Source organism: Tursiops truncatus, chromosome 7, assembly GCF_011762595.2.
Source record: "Tursiops truncatus isolate mTurTru1 chromosome 7, mTurTru1.mat.Y, whole genome shotgun sequence".
NCBI lineage: Eukaryota > Metazoa > Chordata > Mammalia > Artiodactyla > Delphinidae > Tursiops > Tursiops truncatus.
Window position 1 is genome coordinate 59971969 of NC_047040.1, and position 24075 is coordinate 59996043.

A 24075-nucleotide genomic window follows, 5' to 3' on the forward strand; every position below is an offset into this window, starting at 1 on the left:
GCAAATATGTCTCGTCCCCACCTAAACCCCTAAGGAGACTTGCATGTCCTTCCAGACGTTATCAGTCAGTTTCAGTTAAAAATGTTATCTAAAATTAAATATAATAACATGCATCTATTTTCTAAGTGGGAGCTTTTCATGCTTATCGCTCTGCATGTTACTTTTTTTCATGCACTAACATTTCAGAGGTCTTCTCATATCTATACACACAAACCTAGTTGTTCTTCACAGCTGGTGGTGTTGCATGTGTCAACATAACATCATTTATTTAACCAGTCCTTAATCAGTAGACATCGATAATTTTTTTAAGTCTTTCTGCTCTGACAGACATCCTTGCATATACATCCATGCACATGTATGCGTCCTAAATACATACATCTATTTATCTGTAGGATTAAACTCCTAGGCAGAATTTCTGAGTCAAAGAACACATGCATTTTTAATTCTGAGTAATCTTGCCAAAAAAAGATTACACCAACATACACCTAACACCTGGGGTGCTCGCTGTCAGGATTTCTACATGCATGTGAATTTTAGTAATCCAGGCAAATCCTGAACATACAGGTCCCCATCTTACAAACATGTGCCCTTCCTATCCTCCCTCGGAATCTCCCACCCCCAACCTTAAGCCTTTGTCCACCTGCTGCCAGTACTGACTACAGCTTTTCTACCCGCACAATATCTCTACAAGCAAAACCTTGAATCCTTTATCCTTTCCCCCCTCTGCTCTGCCTAACCCAACCTCACAAGCACACAAGAAGCTGAGTCCCACAACTTTAGCCCTGCTCACCATGTAAAAACATCATCTTTCTCCCTTACGTATTCTTCCCTACTTCCCACAGCCAAGGGGTCACCAAGGGCCTACGGCTTAACCCCTGCCCCAGAGGCAGGGAAGTACAAGTGTATGGTGGCTGGGGAGACAGCGCACCTCTCTGCTCCTTTGCTCTCCAGCATGGACTCAGAGCAGGTTCTATTGCTCCACTACCACAGGGATTCAGTCACCCTGACTTTAGTGGGTTTGTGGTAAACCCAGCCATTCTGGAGAAAAGTGTTTCGACAAGAAAATGTATCCAAATTCCAAACAGCTACTTTGAACTTCTGGAATCCATCTATCAGTAGGCCAGAGAGGTTTTGAGTACCTTCCTGGGGAAGCCAGGAGCCAATTGAAGGGCAAATGCTGCCTACATTTTGTTTCTTCATTTCCCTTTATCTTAACTATCTTAACCCTTCTACTGTTATTTTACATTTAGACAGCTACTAATTTCTAAGATCCTAGCTACAAGCATACTTCGGAGATACTACAGGTTTGGTTCCAGACCACGGCAACAAAGCAAAAGGATTGCAATAAAGGAGTCACTTGAATTTTTTGGTTTCCTAGTGCATATAAAAGTTATGTTTACACTATACTGTAGTCTATTAAGTTGCAATGGCATGATGTCTTAAAAAAACAATGTACATGCCTTAATTAAAAAATACTTTATTAGCAGAGCAGCTCCCTCGCCGCAATCTATTCAAAGTCAGCCCTCGACACAAGGGTTTGTAGAAAAAGAAAGAAGAGAAAAAAAAAAGAAGAAAAAAAACACCTTTATTGCTAAAAAATAAAAAAAAATGCTAACCAGCATCTGGGTCTTCAGGAAGTCGTAGCAATAATATCAAAGATCAACCATAATGAAAATAATAATAATAATGAAAAAGTTTAAAATGTTGCAAGAACTACCAAAATGTGACACAGAGACATGAAGTGAACAAATATTAGAAAAATGGCACCTCACCACAAACCTTCAATTTGTTAAAAAAAAACCAAGAACACAGTATCTGTGAAGCGCAATAAAGCAAAGTACGATAAAACGAAGTACGCCTGTAGATATGTTCTTAAAGTCTTGAGAGCATATTTAAAAGGCAAAAATTCACAAATATTTTAAAGCCAGTTGCTACACATGCTAGAGTGTTTTACATACAATAGTATTAGGGCTTTAGTGCGGCATAAATTTCAAAAGGAAATATTTTAACACATACTTCTGCCTAAATCCTATTTTTATTTCTGTTTTTAAACACACAACATACACACACAATTTTGAGTGCACATTATATATGAATCATAAAAAATGTCTTAACACATAAAGCAAATCTTATGGCTCAGCTGTCTCATGTTTAATTAGCATTTATTTATTAAGTACCCTGAAGTACTAGTATAATTTAGTGGGGAGAAATGCCCAGGGACTGAAGTTGGGAGGATTTAGGTACCACGCCCTGTTCTCACAGGATCCAGCCTTAAAAGTTCAAGCAAGTCCTGGGCCTCCATTTTCCTTGTTTGTAAAATAAGGGAGTTACCTTATTTCTTATTATCTTATTATCAAAGGCTTTTGAAATTTATTTTCATACTATCTATGAGGAATGAAGGAACACATTTACAGGGTTCACAGTCAACCTACTTATGAGGATGGGAAAGTAAGGATATTAAAATATCAATTACATACAGAGGCAAATATTTAATTGGCTAAAGTCAGGTTATCTACTGGGAAAGACGTCGTAACCAAATTTTGTTACAGAAATTCAAGTCTTCTTGACACCTGAGGTCTATGCCTCAAACTAGAACTAGAAGTTCACATTGCTTTCTGATGGAAACTTGCTAAAATACTTGAATGTTATGCTATACTCTTCCACCTTTTAAAAATGTTGAGTATTTTAAGGTTAATACCTAACACTTATATGTACAGAGAGAAACAGGCATATAAAGGTAGTAACACACATTCATTCAGTTAACTAAATTTTTTTTTTCTTCTTCCTTTGGCCTCATATCCCAGATACATTTTTCTCCACTTATTTTCACATCTCCTACTTTTGTCATCTGTAACGTCTCTTGTGCTTCTTAGTTTTCATATAAAATGGCTTTCATAGATCTTGCCATTTAACTAGAAAACTATTTTTCTAGAGTATTCTATACTACGTTATATAAACGTACAGTATATTCTAGTTTTTTTAAATAGCGTGCTCTTCAGAGGTGTCCTGGTGTCGTTTTCCTACCCCCAGGGGTCTTGCTTAGGATTCTATTTAGACATAGAGGCCACATCTACACTTGCACCTTCTGGAAGAACAAAGGGCAATGATGGCACCAAGTGTACATACGGCACAGATTTTCTTCTTTTAGGGTTTCATTGTACATCACTGCCTATTTCTTTAAAGACATTCTTTAGATAAAAATGACTATAGAGCCAAATAGTTTAAAAAAACAAACCCCCATGGTTCACTCTCACCAATGAGCAAAGAAATGCAAATTCACTCAAAAGATGAGATCACATATATCACACTGGCAAAAATTAAATAGATTCATCCTGTTCAATGTTGGTAAGGGTGTGAGAAAATGGGCCCTCTAGCAGGTTGTTTTGGTGAGCATAAATCGCTAGCACTTTTCTGTGGGTATATGTATCAATAAAAAAAATGTGCTAACCTCATCCCAGCAATTCTATTTCTAGGAATTTTTCTTTAAAAAAATCCATTACACAGAGATACACACAATATACTGTACGGCACACTGTTTATAATAGCTAAAAGTCAAAGACTGTCTAAAAATTCCATCAACTGAGGATTCATTAAATGCATATTATGGAATAATATTAAGTTGTTAGAAAGAGTAAGATTGATGTATCTGCATTAACAAGGAGAGATAACTGAAGAGATTAATTTTTAAAAGCCAGAAAAGAGAACAGCAGTTATAGTATGGCCTTTTGATGATACCCTAGAACTGGAGAGAGACTCAAAACTATTAAAAGCTGTTTCGTGGAAGAAGAGAATATTGGGGAACTTGCGCTTAACTGAAATTCTGTATTAACCTTTTTTTTTTTTTTTTAAAGAATGTGCTTTTTAAATAATAAAAAAAACTTCTTTAACAATTTTTCCTGGTGATTTCCAGCAGTGATGGAATTGCTGGGATAAGGGGACTCAGACACAGCTGATGGGCACACTGTTGCAGCCTTTCTGGAGGTCATCTCACTTGTGAACCTGAATCACAAGTCCTAAAACACACATGAGCCTTCAACTTAGCAACTCACTTTTAGGAATTTACCATAAGGAAATAATCCAGGACACAAAGAAAATTAAGGATATTGACCACAGCTTTGTGTATCATAATAGGAGCAAAAAACCAAACCGGGAAAGCAACATAAATGTGTCCAATGACAGTATGGCAGTGGTTAAGTAAACTATGATCCGGCCATGGGATATCTCAGACAACCATTAACTTCATTTCAGAAAAGTACTCAATGACAGGGAGATAGTCCACTATGCATTATAAACTCACTCATGGAAAAAGGCCACTATACGTTACAAACCAACAAAAGCAGGTTACAAAACAATATGTACGTTATGATCTCAATTTTGTTAAACATATGTGTATATTCACAGAAGATTAAAAACTAGAAGGATATAAACCAAAATTTTGGAGTTTCATAATGGATGGTGAAATACAGGACATTTATTTCCATCTTTATATTCTTTATACTGTCAAATTTTCTGTTTCAGTTTTTATGAAAATAAAGGTTTTTGAAATATATCCAAAAGTAAAAAATTTCCACCCATTCTGACCTTTTTAAAAAAACTAGTTCAAAATTACAGCAAGACTTTACAAAATAGGTTTTTATTACATCATTACACTACTCTGAAGAGAAAAAGAATATTCAAAATTCATACAAGCCTTTCCCTTTGAAGTATAGTTGTTAACAAATTTCAATTCAAAAGGTAAAAAAATTCTAGTGTAAGCGGATTACCAAACATGCTTTAAGTCAGAGATTACACACCTGAAAATAGTTACTGAATCTGAGAGGGAACCAACAGCAACATCGGGGTAGGAATTTCTATCAAGGTCCATGTTTCCGGCAATTGAATACCCGAAAAAAGGTGATTTACCCTGGAGAATCTGAAAGGAACAGGGCATCAGAATGGACACTGGGCCACTAAAATGAGCCTCTTATCCATGCTTTGAAAAAGGCACATAAGTCTCTTTTGAACTGAAGATTAAGGGGTTACTTATAAATTACATTAAATCAAAACTAAATCATAAATAAGTATACATATGGTCCAACACTTCATACATTTTATTTCATAAAAGTTATCTGATTTATGTTGTACCTCAAAAGACAAAAGAGACAACTTTTGATGAGCTTGTGTACTATATTAAGTCGATCAGTGTTATTTCAAACCAAACCTCTCTACCTGCTCTCCAAATGTCTTGTTTTTCTCAAAAGCAATTTTTAGTTTTTGGTATCTGAATTCTATGCAATTACAATCCTCTCTTATGGTCGTCCAGTTTCATCTCTATTTAGTACGCTACTAAAAGAAATATATCACATTTCCATCTATTTATGCTGTCAGAATAAACTTTTCCTTTGGCTTACTTTGATTCCTAATTCACCAAAGAAATTTTACAATTTAAAACAACCAGGTCATTGCATTTATATCTATTTACAAGCTATCTTCTAATAATACATTTTTTATGAAAACAAAATTCATACTATTGTAGACTTGTAAATAAAACATGATTAGTGTGAAAATTCATATAAACCTAAACATTCCATTAGAAAGCAAACTGTTGAGACCTTTGTTGTAGAAATCCAGGTTATCTGGTTACCTGTGTTGGTTTGGTATTTATTCCGTTCGCAGATCCGTGATAGATAAAAACCTTCCCCTTACCATCGTAGGGTGCTCCAACTGCAATATCTGTTGACAACGCCACATTTTAACAAACATTAAATTTTAAAAGCATTCCAATACAATGTTTTAAAATAAGATGCCATGAGCACTCACTATTTTAGACAATCAAATAATCTATAAATCATGACCAATTCATAATCTATTGTCTACCTGGGTAGCCATCTTGATTAATATCACCGATATTTTTGACCGCAATGCCAAACATAGAATCTTTGGTTCCATTAAGACGAATTGGCTTGACATTATTCCATCTGCCTTGCTGGTTAATGTAGACATACGCTGCACCTCCGACTTCTCCACTTCTATCAAAATACTGTGGGGCTCCAATAACTATATCTTGCCACCTGAAAACATAATGAGGGGAAGAACTGTGAACCATTGGCTAAAATACCAGCGAGCTTAGGGAGAATCCCACATGCCCAGGTATTAAGGACACAAAGAGATATGATAAAAGGACCTCAAATCTGGAATTTATATATCATCAATTAAAGTATTTTTTAAAAACCAAGGTAGCCTCTAATAAACACCCAAAGAAAAATATCAAGAGTAAGAACTTGAAGCCAGTTCCCAAGTTACATCTATAGTGCGCAGACTCCCAGTAAAGATTCCACTCCCCTCCACCCTCATCTCTCTACGAGACCCAAACTGGCACCACCAGCCACAGAGACCTTTGTATTGACTTTGTCACCAATCCCTACTTTCAACAGGACATTCTGGATGCTCCAACAGCCCCTCAAGAAACCAGAGAACAGAACCTCGTAGGTGGTTTTTTTTTTTTTTTTTTTTTTGAGTTAAAGTTTAATTCTCACGGACCCATGATCCCAGCACATAGTAAAACTGAAAACTGAAAATGTAATCCTACCCGCTGGGGAGGGTAACAGATGCCTACTGCCAAAATATAAGTGAGGAAGAGTGATGTAATGGTAAAAACCTGGCAGCAGAAATATTTTTTCCATCAACTAACCTGAAAGGATATTTCTTCTCAAGACCTACAGAAGCCAGAGCAGCAATGAATTCTTTGCACATAAAAAATAACCTAAGAGGTTCTTACCCATCTTTGTTAAGGTCCACCACTGCCACGTCATAGCCAAATGAAGAAGCCAGCCCTTCCCCGTCAAATATGTGCTCAGGGAGAAGGTGCGCAGACTTCAGGTCTCTTTTAAGCAAAACCACAGCTCCACTGTGATTGGCTCTAGGAGCACCAGATACAAAAGTGATCTCATCTTTGGAAACAATACCCTTCCCTGAGTCCAAAGAAAACCCTAGAAAAACAAAACAGTACATATCAACTCTGTTTTTCAGGAGGTATGTAACACTGGTTACTCCCACCACTCTCCTCTGACCCTCCCCACCAGCTATCACATCTACGATAAGAGTCACAGAGCCAAGAGATGTGACACAAGTACAAAGTAGTAGGCTACTGCATTGCTTTCTACGGGAACGTATTAAGACTTTTAAAGAAAAGCGCCTATACTATTTGGCATCTGTGTAACTTGAATCATGAAGCATTCATGCATCTTAAGAATCAGTTTGAACCCCATTTTAATACTGAAACTGCTGTAAAAGGAGATCAAGCTAGATACTAAATTATCATGGGAAAGTTACATACTATATACTGGGATACAACCTGACATAGTGTAATTGAGTGCATGTTATAGGGGTTTTGCTCTAATGTAGTAGTTAGTAACTTCTGTACTCAATCTCCTTGGTCGTCAGGCAAGAATAAGAATGCGAACAACATTAATATACCACTGACAGCGTTTCACTATTTGGGGTCAACTCAGTTCTCAGACACAAACATGCAAACAAAACCATGATTGATGAGCTCGAGTGTTTGAGAACCTGGTATAAACAATAGAGGTGAGCAAGTTGTCATCTGTATCAATTACATACTTGTTCAGAGGGCAGAAAAACGGTAGAACACCTCACCATAAAGCATCAGGTAGGATGTCAGATTACCAATATTGAGGTTAAATGGCAAGCAAACACAAACGCCCATATCAAAGTCATTCAAATTAAGCCAATCTTCCTATGTAAAGGCGAGGCAGATGCAGAATACTATAAGCTCACCCTTTTTATTGGGTTTTATTTACAAAAAGCTTCACCACTACTGTTGCAATTCTCAAATTGTGAAGTGAGTCAAAAAATAGGATGAGCTACAGGTTTAGAAGAGGGCGATACAATTGAATCCAGCTCTGGAAGCCATCTGTCTGCAGCGCCTCAACCACGACATGCTTTTCATGTGTGCTTCACTTGAAATGAAATAGAAAATAAAAAGATTTATGCTCTGTATGGATCAAAAAAAAAAATTCTTAAATGACCATGACCAAGACAATTTATTTGTCATCTCAGAGGTCACAAACCTAGGTAGCTATTCATCATCACATCAGGGGATGTGTCGGGCTGCTCCCTGGGAGGCTGTGTTTTATAAACAAACTGATCGGGATCTGTATAGGAAATGCTGGTCAAAAACAGCAGGCCTGTACACATGCACGGGACGGAAGAGATTGAAGAAAAAGCAATTATACTCGGTAAGAGGCACGCCAGCTACGGCCGTGCTCGCCGGATGATGAGGCCACCACTGCATCCGGCAAGCCACCCTCTTTGCCAGTTTCCAAACCTCATGCAGATCATTTTATTCCTAAAACCTACTGCTTTTTTTGAAATGACAGATGCACAGACAGCATGGACAACCAAAATGTAACAGTACAAACTTGACACTCTTTTCCCCCCCCAGGCAACCACGTTTGAGGAAATTCATTCCAAAAGTGGCAAATGCATTCAATAAAAAATGTTTAATATTTTCAAATGTTCCAACAAACTAAGTTTATAAAATCCATGGGCATCTATCTTACAGACCAAAGTGTTGGTTTCTTGACCAAAGCCATTAACTTGAAATATCATAAACTTAATTCCTAAATAACCCATTTGAAGAGAGGTTGTCTGTTAAAATTTATTCAAATAAAATATTGGTTTGTTGATAACATTTACCTTGGAAAGGATTTTACCCTGAAAAAGCCTATTTAATAATTGACACTCCAAACCACTTGGCCTTGTGTTCCCTTCCTGTCCTGCAAAGCCACTAACAACATTCACACTCCCAGCTGCTTCCCACCCTGCCCCAGTCATTTTCATAAGAGTTTCTTCCCTTGGCTAGGGGATTACTAATTGTGTGACCTTGAACTAGGAAATTAATGTCCCTAAGGCACAATTTTTTTTCTCCCCATCAGCAACAGAGGGACAATGATACTTATTTTATATTGTTGGGAAGATCAAATAAGACCTATCAAGTAGTAAGTATAGTGTGTGATTTATAGCACATAGTAGGTGCTTAACAAGCGATAAGTATAACTTTTGTCCCTTCTTGCCTTCACACCAAGTTTTTAATTTGGGGGTGGGGAAGTTTCTGAAGAGTTGTGTTTTTTTTTAATTAACAGTATTGTTCATACATATCTATATAATTACAAAAATTTTTGAAGAATACATTTACTAATACCTTGTTTAGAATTATTTTTAGATCTACACCTATTTTTTCTCTTTTTTTAACCTTCCATTGTTCTAGTAATATCTCTAGCATATGGGTATGTCTCTATTTTTGAAAAAGAATAGGTTACTATTTAGGTTTAGGAGATTTTTTACATTTTTTCCAAGAATTGCACAGTAATTATTCTTTATGTCAACTCATACCAAGAATTAAAGCTTTTAAAAGCCTTTGTGTAATTACCATAATGCACATGAATAATTTAGGACACCCATTAGTAATGCAAACAAGCCTTAGGAGTTAAGGAATTGGCACTTAGACACAATCCGGGTGTCCTCAAGAGCTGCCTTAGCACTCCTGCTTAGGCTCAGCTGTAAAGCCCCCGTGCCACCCGCCAGGGGCTTTGTGACAAGAGGGCCCCAATCCAGGAGCAAGGCCAACCCGTGGAGAACAGCAATCACAGAGGATGGACCTGGAGGTCTTGACCTGCCACTTAAGAGTAACTTCATAAATGCAGCTCTTAAAGAGTCTCTCTCCAAAAAGAGGCACTGAAGGGAGAGGGAAGGCATTTCAGCCTCCTGCTAACATCCATGCATGAACAGCCTGCCTCAGGTTACAGAGGCCGACACTAGCTCAGGAAACAGACCTCCACACAGGAGGACAGAAGATTTTAGGAGACAGTAGTAGGTTTCCTCCTGCTTTGAGCAAGCTCAGGTGAGACGGGAAGGATCCCAAGCTTCAGTCAGGTTACCTTGGGATCACCAAGGCTTAAATTCCAGTAAATGCAGCCACAGTCCCCTGGCTCCAACCTGGCCTCTTCTCAGCCTAGCAGTCCAGGGTCCTGTGACAGCGGTGTCACACAGAGGCACCTGAAGAGGCAGGCATGCCGTCTACTCTCGTTCCTACCTAAATAACTGTTAGCAGGAACAGGAACTAGACTTTCATCATGGTCAGTCTCTCCACCAACTTCATAAGGCCCATCTTCAAAGATGTTCATGTCAAAAAAAGTGTTATTCTTTTGCTCTACGCGAACAATCCCTAAAAGAATGAAATGGTTAAAAAAAAAATGAAGATGAAACAAAATAAAATAGATGGTTCCTAATAAACATTCCTCGTGTTATCATTAAGCACAGAAAGAAAAGTCTGAAGGAAGAAAAGGAGAAGAAAGATGACTTTTGAGGTTATTAAAGTTAAAAAATCATGTTCGTGTAGATTTTTACATCAAACAAATTTGTTCTAGTAATAAAAAAAAAAATGCCCATGCATTTTCATGAATTATCTTTATAATGCCATGACACTAGATGGAAAATGGAATGTTTACTTAGTTAACTAAACCTACAAAAAACTTTTAAATTATATGAACCTGATATATTTTACATTTTCTATAATCCTAAATCAATTTATCTTTTTACTGTACTGTGAAAGTAAGATTAGTAGTTTGATCTTTTCTTCCAATCACTTTAACCAAAGATTTAAAAGCTTTAAAAAATTTTCACAGCTAATAATTGAAAAGAGAAGATCTCACATAGTCCACTATAAATGGTAACATTTTAAGTCAATTTATAAAGCAGATAAAACATGTTTCCCGTAAATTAAACCATACATAATTGATGGGTGTTTTTATTGTTTTGTTTTACTATGTATGGCCTCTATTCTTGCTAAAATAAAAAAATTTCTAAATTCATGTGTTATTTCGATTAGGTCAAGATAACCTGACAAATGCTGTTACGTGGAAGTTTTGGTTGGGGCCGGGGAGCCCAAAGGAAATTCCTCCCAAAGGTTGCTATCGAGCAAGGTGTTCTCAAGGCTCATTTCTAATAGGAAATTTCTGAATGGAAAAAGGGAAAATTTTCCTAAGTTTTTCCTGACTAGTGAAAATGTTATAACACAGGATTTATTTTAATAAATTTCTCAAAAAAAAGTCTTATTTCCAAATCAGATGCACTTCTCTTCACTACGGATTACAGTAAGGTTAATTGTCCTTTATAACACAGTGGTTTTTCTACACCTGCTTAATTTCTTCAGAGAAGTTGAACTTTTACTACAGGAGCACTGACCATGTTCATCCAGGCAAAAAATGCAGGCCATTCTTCTCCCTCCCTCCCTCCCTCCCTCCCTCCCGGTGTCTCCTTTTACCTATATCACGAAATTATTTAAACAATACCATTAAACAATCTTTCCAGAAGTTATCCAAAATCATCTCAAAATTCCCTAATTTGACATCTATGCTTCTAACTATACTGCTTTATTAGCAAAACACAGCCTTTTAAGATAATACATAATGAAAAAATGTCTAGGGCGTCCCTGGTGGCGCAGTGGTTGAGAGTCCGCCTGCAGATGCAGGGGACGCGGGTTCGTGCCCCGGTCCGGGAAGGTCCCACATGCCTCGGAGCGGCTGGGCCCGTGAGCCGTGGCTGTTGAGCCTGCACGTCCGGAGCCTGTGCTCTGCGGCAGGAGGGGCCACAACAGTGAGAGGCCCACATACCGCAAAAAAAAAAAAAGTCTGTATTAATACAATGTTATTTGTACATGACACCACTCAATTATTTTCAGTTTTCCGATCCCTACCTTAAAATTAAAACTTTCAGCTTCATGAAACAGGCAAATACAAAACAGCAAAAACTAATGTTAATTATATTCTTACAGAAGAAAGTTAATTACTTATATTAATGTAAACTGCTGGCAAAGGGGGAAAAAATCTCTTAAAACATACATTTTGAACATTATTTGTGTTTAAAAATCAGAATTTAGATATTTTGCTATCCTACCCTACTTCTACAACATAAAAGTGCCTTATAACACATTTTGTTTTCATTTAAAATGTACTAAATCATGGTGCATATAATAGCAATCATGTAATAATTCTAATCTCTATTTCTATAAATGCACACGTCATACCTTTCCAGTTGTAAGTGCCTGGGGCTCCAAACGCAATGTAATGAAAGTCTTTAGTGAAAGTAGCTGCCACACCTTGTTGGCAAGAACCAAATTTTTCATGACCTCTTAATCGGCCATCGCAAAAACTCCAGTCTCCTCCATCCATATCATCTTCAATCCTGAGATTCTGACTTAGGACGTAACACCTTCCAAAAATGTCTCGGGATTCCTGTTTTGTATTAACATGCTGCCTTTTTTCATATCGATGAGCACATGTCTGCAAACAGATGGAATAAAGTAGCCCATACACGTCGGCAAACCCTACGTCTTTCATTACAGATTGATGAAGTTGTCAATAATCAAGAGGTTAATTCTAAGTGGGATGTTAAATGTGGCCTCCTCCTGAGATTGGATCTGAAAACCAGCAAATCTTCCTCCCCACAGTTGCAAGGAGACCATTCTCTAGCACAGGGCTTCTGTCTTGCCCTCAGCCTGAGAATACTGCTCCAATCCAAATACTGAATGCCCATCTGTAATCCACAGGCAAATTTATTTATAAATTTACTTGTCACATAAACAGTGGGAAACACCCTATTTCATCTTCTCAGTTTAATTGGTTTTTAGTGGCTATATAAACCTTCACATCAGTATGTTTGTGAAAACAAGTACTCATATTCCAGAGGAGAGAAATCATGGACATATTTTCACAGGGATCAGGCTAACACTGCTAAAACAAAGACATTTTCCTTTTACCTATACTATTTCCTTATAATCAATACTAAGTAACTTATCCTCTGAACTCTTGAGATTAAGTTTATTTTAAAAGGCAGAGACAATTACACTGCTGGGAGAGATGAAATAATCTCTAATTTTACAGGGTATTCATGGCCACCCTCCATATAACAGGCTGAAAACACTTTACAATGTCCAAGTCAATTTCCCATGATGCATCCCCTTAGATATAAAAATTCAGTGTTTGGTAAAATTCTCACTTTTCTCAAAATTCTACATAAATTTGTTACAGCAACCAGATTTTGAAAGAGACAGAAAGATCATCATAATCCAGCCTGGCACCTCCAAGGCCACCTCGCACACTCCATCTAACAGACCCTTTTTTCTTCGTTACCACTTCTATTTGAAGAAGCTCAGAATATATAATAAAAGAGTTTAAAATTATCTGATCCTTACTTTCCATGACCATTCCCATATTTTTTTTTCATAACTCATCTATAATAGCTACATAGTTCCTGAGACAAAAAGCATGCCTAGTTTTTTTGTTTGTTTTTAACATCTTTATTGGAGTATAATTGCTTTGCAATGTTGTGTTAGTTTCTGCTGTATAACAAAGTGAAGCATGTCTCGTTTTGCTTTGCTTCTTGTTTTAAGACCACCTAGAGTTTTAGGGACATTGGTAACGGTTTTTAAATAAGTTCTTTGAATCTGAAAGTTCTAAAGAAAAGCAGATCGTAGAGCTATTTCAAAATAGATCAGAAGTCACAGGAAAAACAATGCTTTCATTTTTTCTTGACATCAATTCCTGCTTTAAAGCAGTCAGTTTTCTAGAATGTATACTCTATGCAGGCAGAAGCTCTACCTGTTTTGTTCAATACTGTAAGCCCAGCAGTGGCACACAACAGGCACTCAGACACTGTGGAATGGACACACTTCTCTACACTTACCACAACTTTGCCCCCTGGACCTTGGCTCTGGACGGTGACCCCCATCCACTGATCTTCCTTGCTTTCCGATGAAGGGTCAGCTGTGGAGAAAGCAGCACAGGTTACACACACACAGTTAGGACTTCAAAGCCATTGCAACAGGAAATGAACCAATAAATGAACAAAAATATAAGAAACAGCTTCTAAATTGCCTTGACTCCAAGTCTAAACACTTAGTAAATTTAGTTACTCAATCCAGAAAAATTACTTCTCATCTTAAGAAAACGGGTGAGTGATTATTGGTATGAATGATTCATCAAATTCTTTATATAAAATACATACCTTTACCTGGTAGCCCTTCACTTTCTCTGACATCCAGGGTCCCGAGTACAGAAACTAGCATCCAAACTAACAAAAAGTGGGTACTTCTCTACATACTCCCAAATTTGTTACATAATAGCATGAACTCTTCTTTACTGCAGATGGGAAGACAAGGCCTCAGACTCACTTTATATCTTCCTATCAATGCAGAAAAGGAAAGTGATATATTTATTTTTACCTCCTTCCTCCAAAAAGAAGAGAGGGAAACCATAAATCTCACCATGTGCTCATTTCAGTATCAATCTGAGCCTACTGTTTGACCCTACATCCAAATTTTTGCCTTCCCCAATGAGAAGGCAGGCATGATTTCCAATCTCGAATCATTACAAAACTATGAAACCTGGGGCTTCCCTGGTGGCGCAGTGGTTGAGAGTCCGCCTGCCGGTGCAGGGGACGCGGGTTCGTGCCCCGGTCTGGGAGGATCCCACATGCCGCGGAGTGGCTGGGCCCGTGAGCCATGGCCGCTGGGCCTGCGCGTCCGGAGCCTGTGCTCCGCAGCGGGAGAGGCCACAACAGTGAGAGGCCCACGTACCGGGAAAAAAAAAAAAAAAAAAAACAAACTATGAAACCTAACAACTTTAGGTAGACAGAAGGAAGAAATGCCAAAATGTTAAGTAAAGAGCAATTATGCCTACATTATCAGTGGGTCTGGGTTTTTTCCTTACAGTTCAAAGTCATTTACAAGTTTCCCACAATTAACATGTATTATTTTCTAATCAGTAAAAAAAAAAAACCCAAAAACAAATGCTGTTGCTAAAAAGATGAAAAAGCAAGAGAAGAACATAAACATGAATCTGCAAGTCTGCTTAGACCAAGAATGTCAAACTAGGTTTTGTTGCAGCTTCTCAGGACCCTAATTGCTCTGCCTACCACACAGAGTCTGTGCAAAACAAGCCTGAGATACAGTAGCGCAAAATTTATCCATGTTGGCCAGCTTTCATTTTAGAGAGATCTGATGTTTAAACAGTCTTTCTCCCAAATAGTTTAACAGCAAATGAGAACTTTTGGCCGCTGAGTACAAAATACACATTCAATTTTCCTCGCGGCTGTGAATACAGTTTCTCTCCCGTAGAACCTCAACACATCACTAGGTGGCGACATCGATACACCATATCAGTTTAGAAAGCAGAGTTGGGTAGTGGGGCGGGCAGGAACTACGCTGCAGCCCAGTGACTTAAAACGTAAATGTGCTCAGGGCAAGCAAGAAACAGACGAGGCTGATGCAATTAACAGAGGCCCTCTCTCCAGGAATAAATGCTTGTCCCCCCCGCTTTCCTTCCGCCTGGAAAGGGCAAGTGGGATACAAGGCAAGTTGGTCAAGGGAACCCTGAGCGAGTGCAGAAGAACTCACCGTCGTTATCAAAGTCAATCCGTGGGCACGGCCCCCGGGAGGTGATGTCGCAGCTGTACAAGCCTCCTGTTCTGTTGGCCTTCTGCTGCGGAAGGGCCACTGCCCGTGGGGCCCCCACGAGCAACCTGTTGACGAAGCAGAGAATTTGCAGATTTGAGTTGAATACGCATGTAACGTTTCAATCAGTCAGAACCAGGAGATACTGGGGTTATTCTTTATCAAGGAGTCCCCTAATTCTCTGCCAGTTTAGGTGGTGAGGGAGAACAAAAGCAGAGCCCTGTGACACACACACACACACACACACACACACAAAACGATGCAAGTCAAGCACAAGAAGAAGGGTTGTTGAAACAAGGTGAAGGATACGCGTGTCTCTCATCGAATCAGCAGCTCTCTGTGGAGCACGATTCTGGTGTTTCAGAAGCCACGCTTTGCACAGAGCTTGCCCCCTGCACCTATGCCAAGGACATTATAAGGAACCCAGACACAACAAACACTCCCACACTGGAGAAGAAAAATGGTCACATTAAACTCAACAAGCGATGATACGTCCATTTCCAACATTGTGCCTTCCTGGGGGTGGTTTTCAAAGGTAATTTTGAATGTCCCCCAGATTTCCAGTTTTTACACTGTCATTAATTAAACCGGGAGGCCATCAGACTGAGGTGGCTCTAACGCTGCGGCAGCCTGCGGAAGCGAACCAAAATCTCAGCCTGTAAACGCCTCTCTGTTGCAAAACCAAACCCTAAGGGCAACCAATCACAAACTGTGTCCATCCCATCAAATCATTTCCTTGCTTTGCTTCCTTACTTTCCCTGTGTCTTTCCCTGCTCCTGTCGGTGGAGCACCGCTAACCACTTCCGCTTGACGCTGCCAGGTTCGCACTGATTTCTGCTCAAACTCGTCCAGTTTTTAATATGCCTCAGTTTACCTTTTAACAACACAGATTTGGAACCAAACCTGTGCCCAAGATACAACTCAACTGAATTACTCTTTTGCGGCCTCTTTCTGCATCAATTCTTACTTCCTGGCATTTTGGTCATCTCCACAAGCTCCTCCTTTATCGTCCAATTAATCCCCACCAAGGATTCAGGGATACCACTTACGTACTAGGCATCCTAATATTCCCTCTCCCCTCCCACCTCAGGGTTCTTGCCATCTCCAGTAAGAGGGGTCCTAAGCCACACCCACAATCCTGAAAATCTGTTTCCCAGCCAGAGGGATCTTTGGAGACCCACTACCTTTCTGCTGTGTTCTTTTTAATTAATGCCCTTTACTCACCATCAGTTTTACAATCTTTGAGGTCTGGCTGACTGACAAGAGGAGAAGAAACAAAGAGAAAGAACATACACCTGACTGGACAGAGAAACAGAGCTGAAAGGGAAACCAGGCTGGAGTTGGGGAAAAGGGCTGGGAACACGAATGTGAACCAACAACCAGCTCCCAAAACAGAAAAGCCACTCCTGGCCTTCAAGAAACTCACAAATCTCAGATGCCAAAAACAAAAGAACAAAGAAACAAATAAACAACCCCACACACACGACAGTCCTTACCACTTTTGTCTTTGCTGTGATCCCAATAAAGGATTTAAATTTTTTTTTTTTTTAAACCAATGCAACGCAGTGGGTACAATGCAAAGAAAATGCACTCAGAAAACAGAAACGGGAGCCAGACTCTGCCCAGGGAGAACCAGTGAGGCGGGTCTTACAGAACGATGGCTGGCTTGTGTGGGAACATGCATCCCTTGCACCATCCTTCCTCCCAGACCCTTGGGTGGAAGCACCATCAGCCTCCACCTCCAATTCGTCCAACATTTAAGGGATGAAACAAAAACACACCAAAGTACGGAACTGCAGGACCAAGCTGAGGTCCTTGGTGCCTGGAACTTCTGTGCAGAGGCAAGGCCAAGGGCTGTCCCACACCTATTCCGCTAATGTCATTCTTAATCCCAGGAGCACTGACAAAGAGCTGAGAGGTGAACTAGGCTACACTGTGAGTGAACAAGCTCAATTATCCAGCAGGGGTGGAGATGGAACCCTGTCTAAGTACTTCAAGGGATAAGCAAAGTGCTAGGGTCAGAAGCACAAAATCACAGGATGTGGGCACTGGAAGTGCCGGAAAATGCATCCAGCCCTCTAACTTCACAGACGAGGAAACAGGGGCTTTGGGGAGGAGGGTAAGTACCCTGTCCCTAAGACCTCACAGCTAGTTGGGAGCCAGGAAAAAAAACTACCTTGGAGTAATGTTTTCTCCATTGCTCTAAATTGCTCGCTCCTAGGAAAATAAAACCCAGGATTTTAAGGTGTTTACAATTTAAATGAAAGGGCAAAACCTACACAAATGAAACATTGAAACAAGAACTGTTCCATTTACTAAGATTAATTCAGAAAGGGTGAGGGAAGGCGGAGGCGAAGCATTATTGCAGCTGGGTGGGGTGAAGGTCACGAGGAGATTTCCTGTAAAGGTAACGACTCCAACAGGCAAGGCTATAAAGAGCAGAGCAGGCCAGGAGTTCCAAGGTTATTACTGTGTGCCTTCTCTGACCACTTCCTCTCCTCATCCCCGCCCAAGGAGCCTGGCAAGCTACCATAGGCAGGTACTGGGGCTTGTTATTTCCCGTTGACCGTCCTCGCTCATTTGTTCACTTATTCATTCCACAAACATTCAAGAGCCTCCTAGGGTGAGTAAGAATTGTCCCCCTCCCTGCCAAACCCTGGCCCTGTGAGAGCCAGATCCATAATCGGGTCTTTAAACCACAGGGAGGTAGAAGCAATGGGAGGCCGGGGAAGAGTGCCACGCCGGTCCAGAGGGCGCTAAACCTGCCCTGGAGCGTGTGTCACCTAGAGATGACAGGAGCTGGAGGTGGCCCAGTGAGGGGCACAGCATGTGCACAGGCTGAGAGGGAAGGGGCCGGAGGAAATGGAAGAGTAGGAATCGGCGATGCAACAAGACGGGATTGGGGATGGGCAGCCTGATCTGCGGAGCTCCGCGTTCCGGTGCAAAAGGCCACAGATGCGCACCTGCGCAGCGCCTCAGAGCCCTTGGCTTCCGCTGACCGTTTGTCCCCAGCAGGGGACAGGTGCTTCCGGGTTTCCTGTTGTTGAAAAAGCTGTGGAGATTGTTCCATTTACATGGACAGTCCTTCAGAGCAAGCGGCTCCCTCCAGCCTCTTTTCCCCTGGCTGCGTGGGAGGGCTTCTCCCTCTTCGGTACCTGCAGATTCCACTGCTTCCCAGGCCCTCAAAGGGCGGGCCTCTACCACGCAGGAACCCTTTCACTCCAGTTGGCTGGCTAGTTATAGGGCTGTGGCGACAAAATTTCCCGGATGCTACGAATGCCAAGCTCTTGCAGAAGTTCCCCCGCATTCTTTGGGGTGGCTACTGCATCTGAAAGCTGACCAGAGAAGGATGGAAGCAGCTGGAAGATTGGGGGGCGTGGGAGAGGCGACAACACATAGGAAAAGGGAACTTGACAAAATAAGAGAAATGTACCTCTGGAGAATAATGTTAGCTGCCTTGTGTTCCCAGCACTATCCTTCCTCCCAGGTCCCTGGACAGTTGGCACAATGAGCCCCGCTTCGGAATCTGTCCTAGCTCAGACGGAGGAGGCGGGGTGCTCTGCGGCCTCAGGCCACAGGCAGCCAGAGGGGGAAAACCAGACACCCATCAGTGGGGGGTGCCCCTGCTCTAGCCGCACCCCATTCCCTGGGACCACACTTACAGGAAGACAGTGATGGGGAGAGCAGGTAGAGCTATAAGTCAGACAAAATCAGTCATAGAAAAGGTGAGGAAGCACCTTGATGGAGGAACACGGTACCCCCAACCAAAGTCAACAACTGGCAGGTGTCTTAATCCTCAAGGGAAAGTCACCGTCTCTTGTTCAGGAAATAAGCAAACTCTGATTTCTGCTTAGAACCAGCCTTAATCACAGGAGGTCACAGCCCATTAGCTGAGGCTATGTCTGGCAAGGATAAAGAACTGAAAATAGAGCTGTAACCAGTCGATGACACCATCCCCGGTGCAACCCATCTACTTCCTCATTAAGTCCTTTAGGACCTGGGCACTGGCCTAAGCCATTCAGAACCCAGCCAGCTCCTGGGATAGCACAGCGAGTGCAGCTCTAGGGGGGACAGTCTGCATCTGGGGGGAAGACTCAGGCCACACCAACATCCAGTTTCTGCTCAAATCCCACTTTTTTCCCTTTGAGGCTGGGTTTAATGTGAGCGCCAGGAGCTCTGGGCACTGCAGGGATGGATGTCCACAGCAGCTCCTAGGGCCCAGGGAAGCATCTGCCAGGCTGTTCATTTTCTTTTAAGCAGCTGCTGCTTTTTACTGACCCACCCAGTACCACTGGAGGAATTCAGAGCTACAGTCACACCTCACATTCAGAGTGACAGGGACCAAGGAACATGAAGTTACGGCTTTTGAAGGGAAGTGGTGGAAATGAACAGAACAGGGTCTTAGAAACCTATTCCCATATATCAGGTCAAAAGAAAAACTGTAATCAAGGAAGGGCAAGAATCTGGATTTGAACTAAGATCATTTTAGACACCAAAAGGAACAGGAAAAATTACTTCCCAAATTGCTCTCCACGGGGCCATTGGACAATCACCTCCACTGTTTCAATCTGTACTGACATAAACACTGCCTTGGGATTCCAACATATTGGAAACTTACCTTTAAAATACAAAACTCAAAATGTGTAAAACCACATCATCTTTAAAGATGAGAAATGAAATTTGAAATAGAATACAATGTAAAAGGCAAACTGCACAAGTGTGGCAGTGACCGAGGACATGATATAAATTCAGGCCTTTGGAGTCTAGATCAAAATTCTTGGCACAAAGATGCAGGACCCTTATCATGCTATTAACCACAAGGTTATTTCAAACTTCAAGCAAGCCATACTCCTATTTCCTATAGTTAAGTTCTCCCCCAAGCAGAGCCAGTATACTTTTGCATAACTACATCAACCAAAAGTTCTAAACACTGGGGTACTTTTAAAACTCTAAGGACAGTAGCAGCTTTGCTTCATTGTTTTTGGCAATAATTCATTTCCTCAAGGATTAAAGATTCTGCCTCTAGCTATGCAACTTTGTCCCAGGAAATGTGAAATATTGCTTCATTAGAACAAGGACACTATTATTGCTTAATTTAAAACAGCCTTCTTAGTTTGTCCAAATTAAACCTTAATTAGAAGATGGCATTAATAATTCAACTGTGTCACCTCTACATTTAATCCATCTTTGAGCTCAGTCTTTAACAGTAATAAATACGGATGGCAAGAAATCAAAAACAACTTACAGTGGAAAGCAACAGATTCTACACTCATCCCGTGTCCCACTCTCTGGGCAGAACTCCTTTTAAATTCTGGATTTACTTCTCTAGAATGCTCGATATTGATATTATGCTAATACATTTATTTCTTGACTTACCAGCTTTAGGCAATTAACTGTTGACACCACAATATGAAAAGGGGAGAGCTTAAACTACTTGCTACTTTGCCTCCTATGTTTAATAACTATATTACTTTAGTTCTTCTATTTGCTACGCTTTAAGTTTTAAGTCATATATTTAAATTTCTACTTTCTCTTCATCAATTTCTGACAAAACCTCTCCATTCCCCAGCTGGGGAGATGATGCTATCAGCACTGTCTCCCCAACTTTCCTCTTGGTGCCTCCAAGTCCTACCATCCATTGGCTATACTTTTACACTATTACCAGAGCTATTACCATTTACAATTTGTCTTGTAACCACATTTTGGTCACCTGTCCTTTTGTACAACCAGGTAAACATTATTCACTGCTGAACCAAACAGCACTGAAATTATCCTCTATCTGGGACCAGTATCAGAAGCTCTTGTCCTCCAAGGATACTGTTCCTAGCATCAAGGTCAAACAGACTTGCTTTCCTTCCATTCTATCAATTGTTTGGTGTACGTCACATTTGGACCTGACTTCAGCTTTTCTTGGCGTTTCTCATTACCATTTTTTCTCGCTTACGTTGTTTGCTTTTATTCCAGCCCCAATTGTTTCTAAGCTCCCAATTGTACCTAGTATGAAATCAGGATCTCTTCTTTGCTCAGATGTCCTCCTCAGAGCCCTTGGACCTCCTAGTACCACACAGACTGACTGTTCTTCTAGGTCTGCTGTACAGAGTCAGGGTCATCTGGGTCTGCTGTATGTGGTCATCCTAGCACTTCCCTTTACTGCCCCCTCCTGGATTGGTCTCCTTTGACCTAGGACCTCATGTTTTCCTCTTATTTGGTTTTCTTAAATGTCATCCTAAAGGACAGTACATGATAGGTAAACTGAGTCCCTGCATATACAAAAATGTCATTCTGCTCTCACCCTTGACTGATAGTTTGGGTGTAGCATCTAGGTTGAAAAACACTTTCTTCAGAACTGCTCTAATTTATTCCAGTGTCCAGTGCTGCCAGTGAAAATTCTGACGTTAAGTCCTATTTTCGTTTCTTTAAAGGTGACTTCTAGGCTCTGCACGTTAACCCAGGCGTTCTGAACAGCAAGACAGTACCTGTGCGTGAGCCTTTTCTCGCCCACTGTGCACTGCGTGGTCTCTTTCAATCTAGAGACTTAGGACATCAACTTCCAGGAAACTCTTATGGCGCATCGGTCATTTTACTCATTCCATTTTCTGTTCTTTCTGGAATCTCTGTTAGCTAGTCTGTTAGCTAGTGGGACCTCCTGGATTAATCTTCTCACTTTTTCCTTCCCTCTCTCTGGTTCCAGACTTGACTTAATTTTCTAGTATTTCTAATGAAATTTAAGTTCCAGCAATTATATTTGTAATCTCCAAAAGCTCTGTGTTTGGATGGCGCCTTTCACATAACAATGCACCGTATTCTTATTTTGTGGATTCACATATTCTCAAATTCTCATATTCTAAGCATTTTACCTAGAAGGTTTTTTGGTTTTGTTTTTCCTTTGTTCTCCTTCTGTTCCTGGATTTTCTGTTCCTTCCGATTTTTCTTCTGGTTTACTTCAACCATTCCCTTTCATGCTGCTAGCTCTCATCATATGCCTGATAATCCTTGGTTCTCTTGTTTTGCTGTTGCCTAAAAAGGTCCATTTTTGGCTTGGTCTCACCCCGATCAGGAATGCTGAAAGGGAGTCCTGGGTGGGGCCTGCTGACAGAGGAATCACTTTAGGCTGAGTGAGTAGGGAGCTGCTGTCAAGACCAAAAACCAGTCTTCAAATGCTAGAGGAGGAAGGCTTAATTCTTGGGCTGCCAGCATTCACACTAGAAGCCCCAGCTTTGCCTAGCTGTTTTTTAAATACTATAACTGCCTTGCTTTACCTCTGCATGAATCCATTCTTGAGCTGTCACCATTTAAGCTTTGTAAAACATGCACCTGTCAACATCCCCACCCCTTTCCCCCCAAAAAGAAAGCACTATGGTTTTTTTGTTTTTGCCAGAGTGTTAAATTCCAGCGTCCTATACTCTGTACAGAGAGATGGGGAATGAAGGTGTCATCTGGCATCTGTGGTCCAGCATATAGGCCTTTACTTCCAGATCTACGCCTGATTCCCAGAGCCTGCCTCACCTGACGATTCTCAGGGTGGGCACAAGGCAGACCACCTGCCCCCTTTTTCTCAGTCCCTGCACGATATACCCCTGAGTGTGGCTCCCTCCCTTGTTAAGGCCATAAGCCAGATCCCATCTGCTTTCTGCCTTTTAGCAATAATCTCTCAGCCATCACAGAGCCCTGAGGAGCCTGCAGGGAAACCTGTATATCTAGTCAGCCATCTGGAACCTGTAAGTCAAAATCCAATCATTTCTTGAAGGAATCCAATTGTCACCCCCAGCCTGGATTCCTTGCAGTTTGAAGGTGAATGTCCTTTTCCCAGCTGTTACCACAACATCTCTATCATTACAATCACCCCTCATATACCAGGGATTCCTCATAAAGCTCCGTGAATGGGGAAAAAAAAATCCAAAAACGGGGTTTTTGGCCAATTTGTATATGTAAGCCATTATGAATGTAGATGAAAGAGTCCACTGACATTTGATTATTTATGCAAACATTTTGAATAACATCTTATTAAAAATTTATCTAATAGTTTTACGCTTATTTTACAAAGCAATTGTATTCAAACTCCATATGCTGCTTTGACATTACTTTCTGAAAAGCAATGTCTAACCCAGTTTTCCAGGGCATTTCTAGGACATTTTAAAGTTTATAACCACACCTAAGACTTGCAATTATCGTGTCAAATCCTGAGGAATTATTACTAAATGTGAGCTCAATTTCTTTGCTTCCTTTTTGAAATCATTTTATTTAAAATATTTTAAAACAAATTTAACCTCTATCAGCACCCACAGTTATAACTGATTGAGGTCCCTTTAGGCTAATGTGTTTATAGCGAACAAAATTTTGTTGCTCGAGTAAAGTAATCACGAGGGCAGCTCTCCGAGGAAAATGACTGTATAAGGGCTCAAATATAAGGTGGGATAATTTGGGGATAAAAAATAGATCTTGCCTTATATTTAAAGGTGTATGGAAAACAGCTCTAAAGCCTCCAAGTTGGAAAGCTCTCTGTGCTGTGAACAGGAATCTTAAGAAAGGCCCCTGGGTCACGCCTTCTCCTCCTCTGGAAGGTC

General features: G+C 40.7%; 1 protein-coding gene across 4 annotated transcripts in view; it reads right to left on the reverse strand.

The window, feature by feature from the left end:
* ITGA6 (integrin subunit alpha 6) overlaps positions 1-24075 on the reverse strand; it is a 76110-nt gene that overhangs the window by 23915 nt on the left and 28120 nt on the right. For 2 of the 4 annotated variants that reach the window (XM_073807570.1, XM_073807571.1), the window contains exons 2-10: positions 15455-15579; positions 13744-13823; positions 12086-12341; positions 11573-11632; positions 10094-10225; positions 6758-6968; positions 5857-6050; positions 5624-5712; positions 4794-4912 (exon numbers count right to left, since the gene is read on the reverse strand). In XM_073807570.1, the coding sequence (XP_073663671.1) occupies positions 4794-4912; positions 5624-5712; positions 5857-6050; positions 6758-6968; positions 10094-10225; positions 11573-11632; positions 12086-12341; positions 13744-13823; positions 15455-15579 (1266 nt within the window). The remainder of the gene's footprint in view (positions 1-4793; positions 4913-5623; positions 5713-5856; positions 6051-6757; positions 6969-10093; positions 10226-11572; positions 11633-12085; positions 12342-13743; positions 13824-15454; positions 15580-24075) is intronic. The other 2 variants (XM_019922422.3, XM_019922423.3) reach the window with 1 other exon arrangement.